Source organism: Schistocerca americana, chromosome 6, assembly GCF_021461395.2.
Source record: "Schistocerca americana isolate TAMUIC-IGC-003095 chromosome 6, iqSchAmer2.1, whole genome shotgun sequence".
Lineage (NCBI taxonomy): Eukaryota > Metazoa > Arthropoda > Insecta > Orthoptera > Acrididae > Schistocerca > Schistocerca americana.
Genome location: NC_060124.1, coordinates 347395722 through 347417633, shown reverse-complemented (window position 1 = coordinate 347417633; position 21912 = coordinate 347395722). Strand labels below are relative to the sequence as shown.

The following is a 21912-nucleotide window of genomic DNA, read 5'->3' as shown; positions in this document are numbered from 1 at the left end:
CCAAGCTGTGTCCAGCACAGTCAAGTAAAATTATAAAGATACACTTTATGCTGTGTTACATGCACATAGACTGAGCGATAATGTAGGACAACAGCTGTACCAATGTATTAAACTTTGACAGCACTGGCCAGCCAGCTGGTCCAACTAACCTGCAATGATATGAATAGTTGCAGTCCATACATAAAAAGAGATGAGCAGAGAAACAATATTGCTTCAAATGTCATTTAATTTTTAAAGTGAATGAAATAATATTTGGTAAAACTCCAGCACCTAGGCTCAGTTCTTAGGCGACCAGATGGAGAGCATAAAATGCTCTTGTTCTCACCTAACATAGTATTCTAATTACAAACAAGAGTGATCAAAATTCCTAACTTAAACAAAGGGTAATTTTTCTGTGTGGCTATGTATGATGCTGAAGCATATAACAGGGATTTCACCTTACTGTTGAATACTGAAGCTTCTGGAGGTGTTAATTACAGTCAGTTGTCTGATAATCTCTCAGCTCCTTTCTTATCTGAATCTGAGATATACATTTCAGTTCTAGAACTGTTATGTGCTATGTTGATAATGAGTCAATCAGTAACAGAGTCCACAAAAACTTTCAGGTGCTGCATTTTCTCCTCTTCTTGTATGATGTGTCATTCTATATCCCGCCAGCATTCAGAAGTGACATGAAAAAGCTGAATGTGTTAGTTCCAGTACGTTTGGCAGCTTCACAGTCTTGTTATTTCTTGCGACAAGTCCCTTAACTTGGCTCCAGATCAGTTTTGTTCAGTTCTTATTGTGAGACTACATCTATGATATAAAACAATGGACGTAGTCCAAATAAAGAGAATTTGGTTTCTCATTTTTGCCCTAAAAAATTAAACTGTTATGTTTTCGTAATTTAAGCAATCTTTATTAACAGTCTTTCATAAAATATCGATAATTAAGAATTTATATTTGAAATGAAAGCAGGAGTTTTGCATGCAATATGTAATTAGAAACAAGATGTCTTGCATTATTCATAAAAAATGATGATGATTTTTACAATTATGAGATGTAGGTATTTCAGACGGGATTTTGGGGAGGGGGGGGGGGGGGGATGAGGGGATGACTAAGGGGTGACTTGAACCGATGACCCATGAAGTGCACAGGTTATCAGTCTCATACATACCAATTCTGCTGCACATTCATTGCTTATTTGTATCCAGTACAGTTACTCAGAAATGGCAAAGCTGATTTTTTTTTTTTCTGTAAATTTCTGAAAAACATTAAGAAAACCTATTTCTCAGCCACTTTCTAATCGTGTTCCATACGTGTGTTTCTCTACAAAGCAGAAAGCAGCCTCAGCCACTTTCATGCTGCTTATTAACAGCGCGACAGTCGGAGCACAACAGTACAGAGACTGTGACTGTACACTGTTTTTGAAGTAAAAACTACATAGCTAAAGCATGATTAAGAAAAACATTGACGGCTGTTAATACATTAGAATATCTTAGTTTCTTTTAATGTAACTTAGTAGTTGGATATCTAATACGTAAGTAGGACGAACTTCCAAGAGCATAACACCACCAGTGTACGAGTATTACGGCTTTGACCAAGCATCGTGTTTGTGTTTCTTTATGTTAGGTTTATTCTTATGATGAACAGAGACAGTATAGTAGCACCACCACTCCCTTTGTAATATAGACAACTTTGTAAATTTCACTTTAGTCTTTAGTCTCCAGTTTTGGAGAACCCATTTCCATACACCATTAAGATCATAATTGTATATTGGAATGGGAAATACTGAAAGTGCAGAATGTCAGAATGTAAGAAAATGGAAAAAACTGTAACACAGTTGCATTACGGGTCTTTTTATTTGAACGAGTGTAAATTAAAATTTTGCATAATTTTTAATGTCTGACAAAAATTTTTTGCAAAATTTTAGCACATTTAGAATTTTTAAAAAATGTGTATAAAAATGAAGGTTTAGATAAATACAGAAGTGCCATGCTTTGTTTCCAAGGAATCACTAAATGTACACAGCATCACTTCACTTACATCTGAGCACAAACAAAGGATACAGTATTGACATTTCAGACACAGTTAGAAATAAAATTGCTGTACTTTGGTAATGGATCCTTCATTTGTTCAACACTTCATTTGCTGGTCAATAGAGGCCGAAGAATATTTTCTAGTGTAGGAAGGTCGTACAGTTTGCACCTCAGGATAACATGCTACTTTTATTTTTTTTACATAGCACAATACACAACTAAATTATCATTTTAGCTTACGTCATGTTATGGTGGATGTTTGTGAGCAACAGCTGTACCTTTGTTACATATAGCTTTTGTTGAGTTCTTAGTTCAGGATTTTTCTTGATGTTTTTTATCTTGCCTTGCCTTTCCTTTCTGTCGTAATGCAGTGGACTCAAAAGATTCAAGTAAAAAATAACTGAAATGAAGTGAAATGTATTATTGCTTGTTGCTTGCAAGTTAAAAAGAGGTTATAACATGTTCGCCACCATGGTCAGACACACTTAGCACATTCAGTGCCCCTCATGTCACAAACAAATAAATTTGTCCATTGCTGCACCTAATGGAGGTATTTTGAAGGACAAGGAGGCTTCTGCAGCTTGTTAGCCATGACACATTTAGCGATTTTCATAGAAAATAAAAATATCCAATTTTGGCACTTTCAGTATTTCTTATTTTCAGTCTTCAATCATTGACCTATTTAGAGTTGCTGTTGTACCATTCTGATCTCTGTGACAAGAATTACAATAACTAGGTAAGTATGTGAAGATTTTGATTTCATCAGACTTAATTTTATATTTCAAACAGTGAAAAATCAAGGTACAGAACAGATAATGCTACTCACCATATAGACAAAATGTTGAACTGCAGAAACGCGCAACAAAAAAACTACTATACATTTAAGCTTTTGGACGAAAGTTCTTAAAAGTAGAAAATACACACACATTCACGCAAGCACAGATCATGCACACAATCACTGTGTCTGGCCACAGAGGCCAGACTGCAAGCAATGGATGCCTAATAGGAGTAACAATCCATGGGTGGTGGGGGCATGTTAACTGAAGTTCTCTTTTACTTGTACTGGAGATTGTTCAAGTGACTCTATTATGAAAAGGATAGATTGCTACTTAAAAACACACACACACACACACACACACACACACACACACACACACACACACACACACACACACCAACTTACGCACACCTACTGCTCTGGCCTAGGCGGCCAGAGACAATAGTCGTGTGTGTGTGTGTGTGTGTGTGTGTGTGTGTGTGTGTGTGTGTTTGCGTTTGTGTTTAATTCACAGGAAGGCCTATTGGCCAAAATCTTCCTTGTTAAGTCTTTTTGTTGCGCATATCTGCAACCCAGTGTTTCTACTATATAGTGAGTAGTGATCAATGCTTTTCATAATTTTGTCATTATTGCATCCTTGATTTTTCATGATTTGTTCAGTTTGTCATTTATAAATTTTCCAACATAAGAAATGTATTCATTAAAATATTTACAATTTGTTACTGGCGTTATGTGACATATACCTATTATGGTTAATTGTAGGGACAATATATAATTTTTTCTTAAAATATCTAATCCTGGGAACCAGGAACAAAATAAGTTCATTTGAGTCCTCTGTCATGAGACTGTAAGTCACTTGTCTGGAAGCAAAATCCATGTTGCAACAAAATCCTTTTTTTCCTCTTTTTGTGTTATATCAGCAACAAAAAAATCTGGTTTTATCCTGGTAGCAGTGTGCCCAACACACTTTCTTGCAGAGATCAAACTTTGGCATGTGTTTTAGTCAGTGTTCTAGATATACAAATTGTATATAATGTTATTAGGTGTTGTCTGGTGTAGTGTGGAAACTTCACAGTATTTTAATGAGGTAGCTACTCATCATTTTCAGGTGCTACTGCAATATGTATATTGCTTGAGGTTCCATGTTGAGATCTCAGGACTCTGTAGAAATGTGTGTGTACTGTGAACCACTAAAAGTTCGTCTTTACAGCAATTTGTCGATGTTTGTATTAGATAGGAACAAACACACTTTTCATCTGAGAATGTTCTGAAAGCACCTTTCAAAACACCTTTTTCCCAGGAACAATTATCGAGTATTTTTCTTTTGGAAATGTTAGCCACTACATGCTGAAGAACCCTAAAAGCAATAAAGCAGTTTAATGTCTCTTTCTCTGTTATTTTTTGCGTTACACAAAATCTTACATTGCAGACGGCATATGACGCAACAATGAGAGCTGGAAAATCCTTGAAAGAACGTGCACCAAAGACTGATGAACCAGCTTTGAGACAGATGTTGACAGATTTGAAGGCACGCTGGACTTCTGTCTGTGCAAAGTCGGTGGACAGGCAGCGTCGCTTGGAGGAAGCACTCCTGTTTTCGGGCCAGTTTAAGGATGCTGTACAAGCTTTGCTGGATTGGTTGCACAAGGTGAGCTGTAATCACTTAGAGAACTATGTGACACTATTGCATAGCCAAAAATGCCATTCATTTTGACAATTATTTTTTTCTCTATATTTAACAGGTGGAATCAACCCTTGGTGAAGAAGGTCCAGTTCATGGAGACCTTGACACTGTTGTTGCATTAGTGGAACAGCATAAAGTGAGAAAACTTAAGTTTTCCTTATTTAGAAAATTAATTGTGGTCGTAACTGTGTCTCGTGCCGTAGTTCTGTAGCTCATATGTTTGAAGAATGTTGAATTGTTGAAACAGATAATTTATTGACTGTATAGAGCTCTAGTGAAACAATTAACATTTAATTCCTTTGGTTGTTTTTTTTTCTTTTTTTTTTCTCAATTACATTTTTATTGAAATTATGTAAACCAGTTTATAGCTAGGAAGTCATGACATAATTTTTTTTATTGATGGAAATGAATATACAAATTATGAAACTGGCAAAATGTTGCCATCTGTAAATCTAGAAAACATCCATAAATATCAGACACACATTATATATTAAGCGCAAACACTGTTAAGAGTTGTGAACATCTTGAGGAACTTTCATGTGCTCAATACGTATGAAACATTACACATTTGTATGTTTATCAGTCGATGTTCTTTCTCGGTAGACCTTTGAAGAGGATTTACGCAGCAGACAAGCACAAATGGAATCTGTGCAGAACACAGGTCGAGAACTCCAGGCAAAGGCAACGGCAGCGGATGCAGAAACTATTCAGGCACAACTTGTCGAACTCACAACTCTGTGGGAAACTGTCACAGTTCTCAGCCATAAGAAAACACAGAGGCTGGAAGAGGCCCTTAAAGAGGTGAGTGATTCTGTATAACAGAGTAAAATGGCTTAAAGGTGCCCATTTAGAAAATAAGGATGACTGTCAGTGTTTTGTCGTAAACAGTCTGTGCTACTCAATTGCTTTATAATGTAGCAGGAAGAGGTACAACATGCCAGACTAAATTTTTTGAGTAGAATCTTGGTATAATTCTCACCAAGACAGAATTTTTTTTGTTTGAATGTTCCAACTTTTTTTTTTCCCCGTTTCCAGTAAAGAACACTGTGTAGTACACACCTTTTTTAATTTTGTGTACAAAAAGAGTATTGCTGGTTATAGTATGTTGGATGCTACTGTCTTAGTGATAAGTTTTAAAAGTTACTGCGGGAAAAGGGGGGGGGGGCAAATAAAATTGAGTTTGGGGTATCAGTTCTTCGCTGGTTAGCCGTAAGTAAATTTTGGTACAAAGACTAACCAGGAAAGCTGATTAAACGATTTCGTACAGTTTTTCTGTCCACCGGCTGCCTAAAACTTGAATATCTAGTCTAACACCATTTTGATTTCAAAACGCTTTTTGATTTTTGTATGTTAAAAAAGCCAGTATGATTCTTAACATAATTATGTGTGGTTTTTATTGGAATGCAATTAGACGCAGAAATTGTTCATGTATAGACTGGAAATAAAGAATGATATACATTAATCCAGCTTAAACCTGTAGCATTATTAAATAAATGATCATGTATAACAGTTATCTGTTAACAAAGAAATAAAAGAATTACATGTCAGATACAAATATTGTTTTTGATTATAGGCAGAGAAATTGCACAAAGCTGTGAACATGCTCTTAGAGTGGCTGTCTGATGCTGAAATGCGACTCCGATTTACGGCTGCCCTGCCAGAAGATGAACAAGATACACGCAATCAACTTGCCGAACATGACAAGTAAGTTTATCAAGCCATAGAAAAGCAAATTTTCTAGAACAGTTACTTTATATTTAAAGACCTGAGAGAGTAACATCTGCAATAAATATGGATATAGATGCAAATTCTGACTAAAAAATACGAAAACTTGAAATTATGTAACAAATGCTTTTATGTAGAGAGAGTTTGAAATAGCGTTACTACTTGCATACAAATATCAAAAATGTAACCAGATTTTCTATTATCAATGTTGCATGTCATCTGCTGATGCTTAATTTGGGAAGGTAATGTATGTAAGAAAATTTTGTAAAATAAAGTGCATGAATGCAATTTTGTGTTGGTGTGCACGATGCTCTGACACAACACAAAGTGTGGATGGTAAAATTGTGTTTAAAATATGCAGCATAGTGCAATATAGGACTTGACCATGTGATCTGGCATCTTAAATAAAAAGAAATGTGTATTTTTGTCTGCCAACTAATAATTAGAAATTGTCCCTCACCCCTCTCTCACCTCCCCCCCCCCCCCCTCCCCTCCATACACCTTCCCTTTCTACCCTCCTCCATGTGTGATAATTTTATTTGGACTGGGGGTATGAAGGGAGTACTGAAAGTTTGCATTTACCCTACATTTTGGTTTGGGTATAACTGTGAGTGCTATAAATGTCAATGTGTTTGTTATAGCTTTGCCTGTCTCTTTGAGCTCTGTCTGGGTTTCAAAATTAGTGCTTAACAATAATGTTTGTTTTAGATTTATGAAGGAGATGATGGACAAAGAGAGAGAGAAGAATGCTACAATTGCACTTGCACAAGAAATTTTGGCCAAGGCTCATCCAGATGGTGCTGCAGTAATAAAACACTGGATCACTATCATACAATCACGTTGGGAGGAAGTTTTTAGCTGGGCAACACAGGTGACTTTTAAGATACTTCTTCATGTCCTGCACAAAATATGATCTTTTCATATCATGTTTTTCTCTTTGTCTCTGACGGTAAAGTATTGTGAATGATAGATAATGTCATACAAAGCCTGTAGTTGGATGACTACTTGAGAGAATGGGCAGAAAACTTCCAGACTTTTGCTGTTTCTTTCCTCATTCCGAAAATTTTGAGCCAGGAAGAGTATTAAATTATTGTGTTAATTTTTCCCATTTTAGCGGGAACAGAGGCTGAAGGATCACCTGGCAGCATTGAGAGACTTAGAAGGGCTGTTAGAAGAACTGTTGGCATGGTTGGCTGGACTGGAAGGAACACTTGTTGACTTGGAAAGAGAACCATTGCCAGATGACCTTCCCACATTAGAGGCACTTGTTGCTGATCACCGACAGTTCATGGAAAATACAAGTAAACGTCAAACAGAAGTTGACAGTGTCTGCAAATCACGGCAGGTGAAACCAGCAGAAGCACAACGTGACCGTAAACTGTCACGGCCCAAGACACCATCTAGGTGAGTAATCTCCCTCTGTTTGTTTGTCATGAATCAAATGAAGATATCAAATTAAGGTTTTTTTTTTTGAAGGACACAGTGTACCAAGCACATGTTTCATGTTAGCGCAGAAGAGAGAGAGGAAAGTTCTCAGAGGTAAAGGAATGCTCAGCAGATTGTCACTTTGTGTTCTGTCGTGAATGGAAACACACGTCTCTTTCTTCTGTTGCTTTTTTTTCCTCTCTATGTTGACTTGTTTTTCTTGCACAACATTTGTTACAGTGCATGATTCTTGTATGTGACTTGATGTATGTTGTCGGTCAATAACTCTCTCTCTCTCTCTCTCTCTCTCTCTCTGTGTGTGTGTGTGTGTGTGTGTGTGTGTGTGTGTGTGTGTTTTCTATTAGTGCAAATAAAGGTTAATAGCAATCTCACAATATGACAATCACACTTTCTGAGGATGAGACACATTTTCTGGCTTCAGAGATCTTATGCCCCTTCTCTACACGAACAATGCAAATATATAAAACAGTACATTGGCATTAATGTCACTTGTAGCTGCTATTATACTGCTAAAGTGGGACAGGAAGTGTAGATGCAAACTGTAAATGACTACAGCAGTATTGGAATGGCACAACACAGTGTCAACTTAAATCAGTCACCCTTTCACATACACATGTGTGTTTTGTTCAATCACATAATGAAGGAAAGCTTTCATGGGAGTGGAATGAGTCAAGTTGAACAATTATAGGCAGAAGGGACCACTGCTAGCTACGTCTGTAAAGTATAGTTTGACTAGTGCTAATTACTCAGACTGATATTATGACAGTTCTAGATTACATTATTTTTCTATCAAACAGTGGAAAATAAAGGGTTGATTGTAACAATATTATGAAAAGAAAAGTTGCCACTCCCCATATATTGGAGATGCTGAGTCGCAGATAGGCACAACAAAAAAAAAAAAAAAAAAAAAAAAAAAAAAAAACAAAAAAAAAAAAAAAAAAAAACTGTCACAAATAAAGCTTTCGGCCATTAAGGCCTTCGTGAACGATACACACAGACACACACACACACACACACACACACACACACACACGCGCGCGCGACTGCAGTCTAAGGCAACTGAAACCAACTTATTTTCGTATGTTAGATGAAAAACAGCTTCTTTGAGAGAAGCCATTACTCTTCCTCCTTTACCATGCAGCTACTGTTTTTACCTTATACTTCAAACAAAGCATTTATATGACTTTACAGTCAGTTACCAGCTTTCTGTGTACCATCAGTCAAGATCAATCTAATACAAGTGTAGTAATAGGAAAGCCGGGATGGAATAACATTAATATGGAAAGGACAAATTGCTACTCACCCCATAGAGAAGGCAGTAAGTCACAGGCACCATGAAAAGAATACTATAAATATTTAAGCTTTCAGACTAAGTCCTTCCTTGAAGTAGACATCTCACACATTCACACAATAACAACTCGCACACATATGGTTACTGTCTCCAGCTACTAAGGCCGGAAATGGTAGCCATGTGTGCATGAGTTGTTGTTGTTGTTGTTGTTGTTGTTGTTGTTGTGTGAGAGTTCTACTTAAAGGAAGGTCTGTTTCTGAAAGTTTAAATATTTCTAGTATTCTTTTCATTGTGCCTGTCTACGACTTATTGCTTCCTCCATGTATTGAGTAGCAATCTTTTCTTTACTTAATGTTCTTAATAGAAATATAGGGGTTACATGAAACTTACATTTCTGAGCACAGATATTCTGATAAATTGTAGGAGAGGCTAGCAATAGGTACTTTGTTTTTTGACTATTTAGATATGTTCAGTTTCCTACCATATGATCATTGGCAGACTGTTACACAGAATATAAAGCTCCATTCTGAACCTTAGAGAAGGATGTGTAGTTTAAATGAAAATTATTTTTATTTATAATATTGTGTCTGCGAATTCCTAGTTCATTCTAAATTCATTTTTGGTATTAACCAAAAAAGTTGTTAGTGAGTATATGTATTGGCATATGAAGCCTCTGAAGAAGCATCTGAAAAATGTTCTGTTATCAATTCTACACTAAATTCTTACTGCACACTTCTATAGAATAATTCCATGTTTACTATTGGTAGCAGAGAAGTTTGAAGTGGTGGTGACAAAGAGGAATAACATGATTGTAGCAATGGATATAAGAATTAGAAGGCATAAGTAAAGAAAATGGAAAGTTCCAAGTATCAGGGGGAGCAAAATACCAGAGAGAGGGAGGAATGATAAGAAATTGGTGAAAGGGAAGGTCAGCCCATGGATTTCTGCAGAGCGTAAGAACCCTGGTATGGAGATAGGATGTACCACACAGAATCAGGCAAGTGTTATAATGAGCACATTATGATCTAGTACTCACATTTGCTTGAGAAACATGGGTAATGAAGAAAAGCCGAGTGAGTAGGGTACAGGCTTAAGATAAGACATTTCAAAGAAGCAGAATAGGACTTACTGGAATGGATTGAGTAAGAAATGAGATGGTGAGAGAAATAGTGAAAGAGAGGACAATACTAGAGACCATAGAGAAGGCAAGAGTTAGATCATATGAGCATGTTAAAAGAATGAGAGTTGGCAAGACACCAGGATAGGCTCCTGAAATGACAGTATGAGGCAAGAGATGTAGAGGAAGACAAAGAGACACATGAATCATTGGGATGAAGGAACATGTCAAGAGGGAGAGGAGAAGGCTGGACAATGTGGAGAGGGGAACATGGTGGACAGTAAAAGAAAGAGAGGCGTGTGTTCCGAACAGACCCAGCCAGCACCTGGAAACAGTAGGTGGTGGCGGCGGATGTGGTGGCAGCAGAAGTGGTGGTGGTGATGATGATGATGATGATGATGATGATGATGATGATGATGATGGCTGTTAGGACTACAGTTCTTTTTATAGCAGTAAAAGCATTTTAATATTGTTACTGACCGTAGGATGTGAAACTGAAGTGCCATATTTTCCCATATTCAGCTTAAGTAATTACCTCTTCTGTAGTCAAAATCCTACTGAAGCCAGCACATACATCACATGACAGTAAATATATATTCATTGATTTCAGAAATTAATGACTGTAAAATATATCTTTCAATTGTGGGACTTGCTTGAAACCATATCTGAATTTATAGTATACCAATGTTGCTCTTGCATGTTTCACCTATTGCTCTTCTCCCACTGTCACTCCCTCCCTCCCTTTGTACTAATTATTTCATTCTGCTTTGAATAGTGAAGTGTCTGCCATGCATCCAAAGATGTATTTTGAATGTAATACTGCACAGGAAGATGCAGAGTGCAGTTAAAAAAGTTACCATTTCATTCTTTGTTTGCGAACTGTGACTGTGACAACATCTTTTGAAGACATATTCTGATCTTCTACTTATTTCTGCATTTAGTGTAAATTGTCTGTATTTCAAGGAAGATGGACTGATGGTTCCGGCATTTTCAGTATGCAGTAATGTGCAAGGACGCTAACAGAACTTTGGTATCCTTGACATAATTTTAATTGCAACATAAAAATTTTACTTGGTTATTGAGCTTTGGGACTTCCAGTGAAGCTACAGGGAGCTCAAGGAGATAGCAGTGGTCAAAAAGGACTATTGCCCATATTTTGTAAAGAATGAGAATTGTTTCACTCTCATGATTTCTCTTCCTGAAAATGTTCCTGAATGACAGCTCTTCCTCAGTAGTTGCTTGGTGTGTGCGTGTTTTTCTTCCCCCCCTCCCCCCTTCAAATGCTCGTTATTAGAATGTGATCTCATATTCAGATTCATCAATTCAACTAGTGGACACAGTTTTTATTTTATGAAATTTGTTGTTGTTGTTGTTGTTGGTGGTGGTGGTGGTGGTGGTGGTGGTGGTGGTGGTGGTGTGGATGAAATTTTTAAATATATTGATCCTTTAGCATAGATGTTTTCAGTTTGCTGAATTTTCTCAGAATAATATTTTGTAAGGGAATTCCATAGAATACCTGTGAGCGTGTTATAATAGAATTTTTTGTGTGTGTGTGTGTGTGTGTGTGTGTGTGTGTGTGTGTGTGCGCGCACGCGCGCGTGCGTTGGAATTATTTTTTGTGCATGATAGTAGCAGGCAATGAAACACTGATGTAATTGCTCACATTAATAGAATATTGTATAGAATTTCACTCATATTGCAGGATTGTGGTGAAATTTGAGTCACTTGACAAAGTTTGTTTGTTTCTCCTTAAACTTTTGTCTGTCCATGTAACTTTTGTCTGCACTACCAACAAAATCATTATATGTGGTACTAAATGTTGCTTGCATGTTTGTGATCGCATGTGTGTGTTGGTGTGTCCTTCACAGCAGAGATGCAAGAGAAAATCGAGAGTCATCACCAGAGCATGATCCAGCCTCTCGTAAGTCAAGGTTAGTTTGCACCTGTCGTCTTTGTACTTCATTGTTTATTTAGTTTGGTAGTTTTTAATGTGCATAGATGTCAAAATATGTCAGTATGTTTGTTGCTGAAGTTCTCTTTTGTGTTGCATTGTGAGCCTGAAGTTTAAGTTTTGACACTTCATATCACTGTTGGGCCCAATTTATTAATAACTGTGAGCCCTTTGCAATTTAACTGAGAGTCATATTCTATCAACAGTTTTGAACACATGAAGTAAGTGATTGAATTTACTCTTTTTAATTTTGGATTTACCCCACTAAGACATTATTTGGTGCATCAGAATGTAAGTATCTGATTAAAGTTAAACTGTCTCTATAGCTGTAGTGAACCCCTGCTACTGTATGTACCTGCTTTGTGAGTGCAGTTTGTCCTAGAATTTAGTGTTGTGGTATGTATGAACTAGTAATGTATGACTGATAATATATTTGTTTTATTTTTTTCTCCATGGAAGAACATATTCATTCTAAGCATTCGCTGTCAACTTCAATGTGATTGTGTTACTTGTCTGTTGGTAGTTCAGTCATTATGACAAAAGTGAAGAGGGTCATAGTACCATTGCTGGGTAGATTTGTTTGTTAAATTTAGTGTGGTCTTTAACTCTAGGAAAGCAGGTTGAACGTAAAAAAAATGGTTTTTGGTGAGTAGACATCATGGTTCTCCGCGATAATTCCGTTCAGCTCTGTATTGGTTAGTTCATTAGTTTGTTTGTTTCATGTTACATGGATTATTTGCATGACAGGTCATAGTGGTGTGGAACATGTGATTGTGCTGTCTAGTTTCAGAATGAAATTTTCACTCTGCAGCCAAGTGTGCACTGATACGAAACTTCCTGGCAGATTAAAACTGTGCGCCAATGTGAGACTCAAACTCTGGACCTTTTCCTTTAGTGGGCAAGTGCTCTACCACCGAATAGTTGTTTGCCAGTCATTACAGTAATTAAAATGTATTCAGTGTCTGGAAATTATAGGTACTATTGCATTGATAGTACAGTTATACTTCTTACGCTGTTTTTCTGCAAGTGTAACAGATCATCGTCATCGTCATCATCATCATCATTGTCAATAGTTCCTAACGACAGGTTGAGTCTGTTTGGAACATAAGCTTTGCCATCTAGTCCTGATTTCACACAATCTTTCTGTGATCACTCTGGTCCAGTCCTTGCCTCTTTTCTTCAATGCACTCCTCCACATCTTTCAGCCATCTGTCCCTTGGTTTTCCTCTTGGTCCTTTTCCTTTGCATCTCCATTTTGTGTATCCTCTTAGGAATCTACTTGTTTTCTGTTCTCTTCAAGTGCCCATACCATCTTAGCCTTGGTGTGTCTATCTGCCCTGCAAGGGTTCCTCTTTCATTATTTTCCTTACTCTCTCATTCCTCATCCTGCATCTCCTTGTTACTCCTATCCTACTTCTGAGAAGCTTCATTTAACCTACCAGTAATCTGCTTACATTTATATTCTTCATTGCCTATATTTCAGATGCATAGGCCAATGTTAGGATGTAGTACTTTCGATGTCTTACTTCTTTGCTTTTTTTGATGGGACATCTTTGTTCTAAACCAGGCTCATATTACTTCACAGGAATGCTTCTGCCTGTCTGCCACATTCCCTGGTCTCTTTCTCACTCCTTCCATTTTCGTCTATCACACTTTCCAAGTTCTTGAAACTTTCCACCATCTTCAGCTTTTCACCTCCAATCTGTATTCTGCTAGTTGGTCTATCATTCTTTCTAGTCATAATCAGGATCTCACATATATTTACATTAAATTTAATTCCATTAAATTTGATACTATACTGTTTCACAGTTTCTTCTCAAGCATCCAGCTGTTCCTGAACCACCTCCTCACTGTTTCCCCAGATCATTAAGTCATCTGCGAGCACTATTGCTTTCTCCAGTTTTTTCTGCCACCTTAGTCATTATCTCAGCCAAGACTGTGATGAAGAGGAGAGATGACAATCCTCTGTCCTGTTCCACACCATTTGTTTGCTGGAACCAATCCATCCTTTCATTTCTCACTTTCACACAGCTCTGGCTTCCACAGAACATCTCCTCTATTCTGCTTATTTTCTATTTTTTCCACACCCTTCTTTTCTAGTGCTTTCCAGATGCTATCAAATGCCTTTTCTGCATTGAGAAAGGCAATCACAAGGTCTTCCCCATATTCATAGTGATGCTCCTGGAGTTGCCTCACAGCAAACATGAGGTCAATAGTTGACCCACCAGGTCTGAAGCCATACTGTTCCTCTCTGTTTGTTCCCGGCCCTCATTCAGGGTCTGTCCTCCAGGGTCTTTTCATTTATCTTGGCACAGTGTGGTATCAGCATGACTTCCCTGTGTAGTTTCTACAATCCTTCATAATCCTTTTCTTCGATATAGGGACAGTTATTGCCTCTTCCAATATTTTGGAGTCTTCTCATTCCACACCACCCTCGCACACGGTACAGCCACTTTCCGTCCTCCCCTTGCTGCCTTGACCATTTTGACACTTACTCCGTCCTTACCTGGTGATTTTCCTCTTTCTGTCTTGTCCTGTAGCGTTACCATTTTTTTTTTCATGTCAGGTCCTTCTTTCCCCCTCCACCCAGAATTTACTTCTACCACCTTAAGTCTTTCGTCCTCATATCCAAATCTGTTCGGGTTTAGCATGTGCTCAGAGTTCTCCTTCCACACTATCTTCACAGTCTCTTTGTTATTAACTTCTTTCTCCTTTCTATCCATCATCGTTGCATCCTCTTTCCAACCTCTCCTCATGCTTTTGACCATTCCGTACAATACTTTGTTACTTCCTTTGCTATCTTCTTCCATCATTGTCCATTCTTCCAACCACTTTCTTCACTCCTCAGCCACCGCATTATTTTGCCTCTTTCTTCTTTTTCTTATATTCCTATATTGCTAACCCAATTCTTTCTTGGAACCACAGTATGAAGGCCTTGTTCTTCCCTCCCACTACCTCCTCGACTCTCTCATGGTTTCTCCTTTCACCAGTTTCTGCCACTTATCCTTCTGCATGCAACTACTGCAGCTAATACCATAGCACTTTTAAATTGTCCCCATTCCTCTTCTGGTCCCCCCCCCCCCGCCCCCCCCCCCAAAACCTGTGATAACCTTTTACTTGTAATCTCCTGGTATTCTTCTTTTGCTTCCTTTCCTGTCAGTTTCCGTCCTGTAATTCACCTTTCCTGGTTTGCTGCCTTCTTCCATTCCTTCATGATTCTCATGTTCACCAGTAGCCAGAGGTCACTATCCAATGCCTCAGATGTTAATACCTTTCCAATGCCTCAGATGGTAATACCTTTATATCCATCAAAGTGCTCGTCATTTTCAATTTGTTGATGAAAGATTTCTGTGGCAGATTCATGCTGTATCACGTTACTTTGTGGTGCTCTTCCTTCTGAAAGGAGAAGTTGCCAGTTGCTACACCATTTCTCTTGCAGAATTCCAGCAATCTGTTTCCATCTTCCTTTCTAGTTTCCTCCTCCCAGTACATCTTCATACCCTTGTCTTTCAGTCCCTATATGTGTATTCAGTCTCCCATGACAATCATCCTTTGTCCATCCAACTGCTTTTTGTATTTCTTCCCCAATGTCTTCCTCCTCTTCATGTACAGCTCACTTGATGGACTTAAACCTGAAACCCCTCCATACTTCTTCCCTTTGTCGTTATTCTGATCTTCATTATCCTGTCACTTATTCTCTGTACTTCTTGTGTTGGATCATCTTTTATTTTTAACAATAAACTTTTTAAATAGCATTCAGAAGCCCTTGAAAAGAAAAGTAAAGTGATATAATGGTTGTTTATGTTGACACTGAAACTTTTCACAAAAGTGTTAGAGAAATGAACTATAATTAAAAGGCAAGGCAGCAGGAATTTTCTCTCACGGTATAAACACTGCCAAGTGGTGCTCTCATGCCAGGTGACAAAAATAATGTTTATGTGCCTGTCTGTGACAAAGCACGTCCACTACTCATTGAGTCATTAAATTATATACATTAAAAGACCACTTGGAGGAGATTTATTACAAAATTGAGACAACAGTGCTGCACACTTTCACATAAATAAAGGCCATATTGTGGATAAAGAACAGTTTGGGTCTTAAGGATTGCTGCAGTTGAGTTACATTGTGCTGTCTATTCCTGTGGGTCACAGTTTTAACACTATAATGGCAAAGGGATCAAAATGACTCATTGTAGATTTTTCTTCAATGTATAATCCATTTTTTACTCCATTCATGAAATTGTATGACTTTCTATAAATTTTTCTCCTCTGAAATCATATGACATGTCTTAAATTTTTTCCCTGTATGATTATATATTAGATTTAACAGAATAATTCAACAATGGAGCAGCAACAGTCATAAATTGAGGAGAATTGCTGTTCATGGTTGCATACACCACTTTGCCACAACTTACATCATTTCACTCAGATAAGTCCATGAAAGATGTTGTCAAATAAGTCTTGTTAGCATGAATTTTCTGATAAAGAAAATGTTACTTTGCTTAGAGTATTCCAACATTGAATTGGAAATTGACTTCACTGGTGAAGGAAAGGATTGTGTACCAGAGAAAAGTGGAGATGAAGACATTGTGACTGAGGATGGATTAGCAGAGGAGGATTCAGATGTTAATCTATATCAAATTCTCACCTCACCTTGTCCGTCACAGCAGGTTCGGTGATATGCCTTCTCAAAGATGGTTGATAGAGACAGAACTGGGTGGAAGTTGTCAGTTTCTTATCTTGTGGAAGTAGGTTGGCTGTGAACATTCCAAAGGAGATGGGAGCTCCCACTACTTACACTTGTCAACTAGTAGGCAAGACTCTATTAGTGATACAACTCATGTAGTGATACAACTCATGTAGTGATACAACTCGTGTAGTGATACAACTCGTGTAGTGATACAACTCGTGTAGTGATACAACTCGTGTAGTGATACAACTCGTGTAGTGATACAACTCGTGTAGTGATACAACTCATGTAGTGATACAACTCATGTAGAGATACATAGCATCAAACACCTGAGAAGTACTAAAAAACAATGATTGGTCTGTGTCACTCCAGAATCTGGAGAAATTGATGGTGGTCAATTATGCTTGGGGTATCATTTGTATAAAAGGTGTGCCCGCTGATCTTCAGTCACAATATTGGGGATCTACTTACATCAAGGATGTTACGTCAAGGGACAGATTTTGGGAACTTCTGAAATTTCTCCATTGTGTTGAAAAATTGACCTGAGCCAAACAACTGCTGGCCAACAAAATTGCTCTTGTTTCTGAAATTTGCAGAAAGTTCATGGGTAACAATATTCATTCATACTGTCCTGGAAAAGATATAACCATAGATCAGCAACTACACTCCTGGAAATTGAAATAAGAACACCGTGAATTCATTGTCCCAGGAAGGGGAAACTTTATTGACACATTCCTGGGGTCAGATACATCACATGATCACACTGACAGAACCACAGGCACATAGACACAGGCAACAGAGCATGCACAATGTCGGCACTAGTACAGTGTATATCCACCTTTCGCAGCAATGCAGGCTGCTATTCTCCCATGGAGACGATTGTAGAGATGCTGGAGGTAGTCCTGTGGAACGGCTTGCCATGCCATTTCCACCTGGCGCCTCAGTTGGACCAGCGTTCGCGCTGGATGTGCAGACCGCGTGAGACGACGCTTCATCCAGTCCCAAACATGCTCAATGGGGGACAGATCCGGAGATCTTGCTGGCCGGGGTAGTTGACTTACACCTTCTAGAGCACGTTGGGTGGCACGGGATACATGCGGACGTGCATTGTTCTGTTGGAACAGCAAGTTCCCTTGCCGGTCTAGGAATGGTAGAACGATGGGTTCGATGACGGTTTGGATGTACCGTGCACTATTCAGTGTCCCCTCGATGATCACCAGTGGTGTACGGCCAGTGTAGGAGATCGCTCCCCACACCATGATGCCGGGTGTTGGCCCTGTGTGCCTCGGTTGTATGCAGTCCTGATTGTGGCGCTCACCTGCACGGCGCCAAACACGCATACGACCATCATTGGCACCAAGGCAGAAGCGACTCTCATCGCTGAAGACGACACGTCTCCATTCGTCCCTCCATTCACGCCTGTCGCGACACCACTGGAGGCGGGCTGCACGATGTTGGGGCGTGAGCGGAAGACGGCCTAACGGTGTGCGGGACCGTAGCCCAGCTTCATGGAGACGGTTGCGAATGGTCCTCGCCGATACCCCAGGAGCAACAGTGTCCCTAATTTGCTGGGAAGTGGCGGCGCGGTCCCCTACGGCACTGCGTAGGATCCTACGGTCTTGGCGTGCATCCGTGCGTCGCTGCGGTCCGGTCCCAGGTCGACGGGCACGTGCACCTTCCGCCGACCACTGGCGACGACATCGATGTACTGTGGAGACCTCACGCCCCACGTGTTGAGCAATTCGGCGGTACGTCCACCCGGCCTCCCGCATGCCCACTATACGCCCTCGCTCAAAGTCCGTCAACTGCACATACGGTTCACGTCCACGCTGTCGCGGCATGCTACCAGTGTTAAAGACTGCGATGGAGCTCCGTATGCCACGGCAAACTGGCTGACACTGACGGCGGTGGTGCACAAATGCTGCGCAGCTAGCGCCATTCGACGGCCAACACCGCGGTTCCTGGTGTGTCCGCTGTGCCGTGCGTGTGATCATTGCTTGTACAGCCCTCTCGCAGTGTCCGGAGCAAGTATGGTGGGTCTGACACACCGGTGTCAATGTGTTCTTTTTTCCATTTGCAGGAGTGTATTACCAAGCAAACCAAGATACAGGTTCACTCAATTCTTGCCCAACTAGTCTTACAAAAATGTGGTCTCAAATTCTGGATTGTTGCAGGTATAGCAACAAATTACATATGTAATGCTTTCCCATTTCTCAAAAAGAGGACATGGATAGAAAGAAAACCAATTGGAGAGTATGTCATTCTGAGTCTCATGTAGCCATTTCTGAATCAAGGAAGAAATGTGATGACAGACAACTTCTTCATGGTGCTTCAACTTGCTAAGAAGTTCAAAGAAAATAAATCTTCATTAGATTTTCAGTGTTAAAGATATGTTGTGAAATCCCTGACGAGATCAAGAAGCCAAATGCTGAAATACACTCCCGTCACCATCCTGTGCCAGACTGGCAACACAGACTGCACACTGTCACTGTATACCAAGGAAGGAAGAATAAAAAATGTAATTCTTCTGAGTTCATTGCATGCTGAAGTGTCAGTGAGCAAATAAGGAAAGAAGAAATCTGAAACAGTAACATTCTACAGTGCAACAAAGTATGGGGGTGGACGTGGTTGATCAAAAGGCCTTTAAATTTACTACAAAGATTGCATGTAGGAGATGGCCAATTCATGTCTTCAACATCATTTTGGACTTGGTGATAATAAATACATGAGTCATTTATAAAATAGTAATGACAAGGAAATGGAAAGAAAGTAGTTCATTCTGCAGCTGGTGAATCAATTCAAGGGAACGAAAGAGCAGGAAGATGAACCAACTGAAGAAGAGAATACAGGGCCAAAATTATCTAGAAAGTGGAACAAGTGCCAAATAAGCTTCTGGAAAGGCAACAAGACCAGCGACAACTGTGTAAAGCACCACAAAGCTGTGTGAGGAAAAATTGTGTGATCATAGAATTCAGCTGTGCGAAATGCACCTAGCAGATTCCAGCGACTTAAGTGAGTGAAAAGTACAGAAAAGCCATGTGTAAAATACTTGAGAGTATAATATGACACATTGATACTAAATGTGTCTTGAAGGATTTACAAATAGTTGCTATATGGAAGTCTAAAGTTTTAGGAAACTTGTTGGCATGAACAATGAAAGATCGGTAAGATAATTTTGTTGTTGTTGTTGTTGAAATAAGTAAGTAGCATGTTAATTGTCATGATAAATAATTATTGTTATAACTCAGAGAATGGTAGAGGTTAACATATATCAAAATATATCCCTTGTTTAAGTCAAATGTGAAAATATTTTATCCGAGCTCAAAATGACCCCAGTCTACCATTTTAGGTATCTCAGAAACTCTGCCATTCTGATGTTAAAGGTGATGATCAGTCCTGGCTGCTGTTGTTGAAGTTGTCCCAATCTTCTGTGAATCTCTGTTGTAGCTTGGAAGTGATTACATTGTTATGAAATTTCACTTTGGAACACTGCTCAGGCATTGGCTACACTACATGGTGACAGGCCTATTTGTTCCTTACCAGTGGCTTGCCGTGCGGTACATTTTGGTAAATCAAATTTCTGAGACATTGGACCACCATTACGCAAGCTGTACTTATTAGTACCTCAAATCACTGATTTTTCCCTCATGGGGTTAGCAAGTCTCCTACAAGGATTAAAGAATTTTGTGTTCCATTTTTATGGTTATTTTATTGTCTTCTTGTGATCAAAAGTTATGCTTCTCCACTGCCTCAGTGTTGTTATATCAAGTTGATAGTCATCAGGTCACATTAAACAGTTTGTTGGTCCTCTGCATGTAGTATGGCTCTTCAAATTTTTGCTTCTGTAATCTAATTATTGATAATATGTTAAACTGTAATAAAGTATTGTAATAATTAGGTTAATGATGGTGGTGGTTACTATTATTATGTATTTCAACATGACATAATCAATCTGTTTCTGAGGTATGTATGTCATTGTAATGTTTCATCTGCTATGTCTTTTTTATTTATATGATGATCTAATTTATTGGGTTTCATCCTGGTGCTACTGTTTTTCACCTCCTTTCTAATAAGTATCTGGTGCATTAAGTTTCAGTTTTTTGCTCTTTTGCTGCCTGTTAACAAAACATTCTACATTATTTCTTTTTTAGCATGTAATTCTGCCTACATAAATGTTGTGTAATTATTAAAATAATTATAGAATGTTGTATTTTGTAGAAATATACAGCCATGTTAATAGTTTCCTTACCAGCTGTGATTTTTCTCAAGAGCAGCCTGGAAACCTGTGCACATGGTGGTGTGCTAAAGAGTTTTTTGTGCAGTGTATACTACTCTATAAGCAATGCACTATTTTTAGTCTATAACAAGAACCCTGTATTTACACTCTTCATAGTTGTTTATACCCTGATGACATAAAAAAAGCAAGGCTGTCGCAAGTAGTCTGAACTCATTTACCCACAACTCTTATCTGCAAGTACATTCTTGAAGAAAAAGGAATTCAAATGTATAGGTGTAGTGTAGTGACTGAACAGGACAAAAGTACTTAACATTAAATAGGTTGTAGTGCATGCCAGAAAGATAGATCAGACGACAAACTAGAATGCAGCAAAAGATGTTAAAACATGGTAGTTATCTGGAAACAGAGATTACCAAAAGAAGCACCAGAGCAGATGACAAGTGACACTGCAAAGTATGCTGTGAATTTAATTCTTCGTTTTGAATGACATCTAGGCAGTTAGTTAGCTGTTAATCTGTAAGGACAGGAAAAATAAAACATTGGCCTATAGCAAGCTGAGAATACCTTGGTGAGGTTCACTATGTATTTCTGGCTAGAAAAATGCATATACATATTGTCATACTACATGTATTGTGAAGTACTTCAGTGTATTCTGCAATCAAATACTTGTTTTACATTGTTAGCCATCTTTAGGATGGTTGTAAGAGTATAAATCCCGTCTGTGTACAGCCTAGAAGTTTTTATTTGCTAAGCCACAGTCATGTTGGCATGAGTGACAGGCAATTTATTAGAACTGTTCAGAAATCTGCCATATATAACTAAACTTCGTGTGAAAGCACATATTGGTAAATAACCATACAAATACTTAATGAAATGCTGTACACATGCCCCATTACAAAGTGATACGTTTTAACAGGCAATTCTAATAAAATGCAGACATTTTTTCCCTACCAAAATTTCACTCCTGCCTCTTCTG

At 38.7% G+C, this 21912-nt stretch overlaps 1 protein-coding gene across 1 annotated transcript in view; it reads left to right on the top strand.

The window, feature by feature from the left end:
• LOC124619729 overlaps positions 1 to 21912 on the top strand; it is a 503325-nt gene that overhangs the window by 409686 nt on the left and 71727 nt on the right. The window contains exons 81-87 of the mRNA XM_047146296.1: positions 4226 to 4444; positions 4539 to 4616; positions 5084 to 5281; positions 6054 to 6184; positions 6914 to 7076; positions 7320 to 7609; positions 11928 to 11990. Of these exons, the coding sequence (XP_047002252.1) occupies positions 4226 to 4444; positions 4539 to 4616; positions 5084 to 5281; positions 6054 to 6184; positions 6914 to 7076; positions 7320 to 7609; positions 11928 to 11990 (1142 nt within the window). The remainder of the gene's footprint in view (positions 1 to 4225; positions 4445 to 4538; positions 4617 to 5083; positions 5282 to 6053; positions 6185 to 6913; positions 7077 to 7319; positions 7610 to 11927; positions 11991 to 21912) is intronic.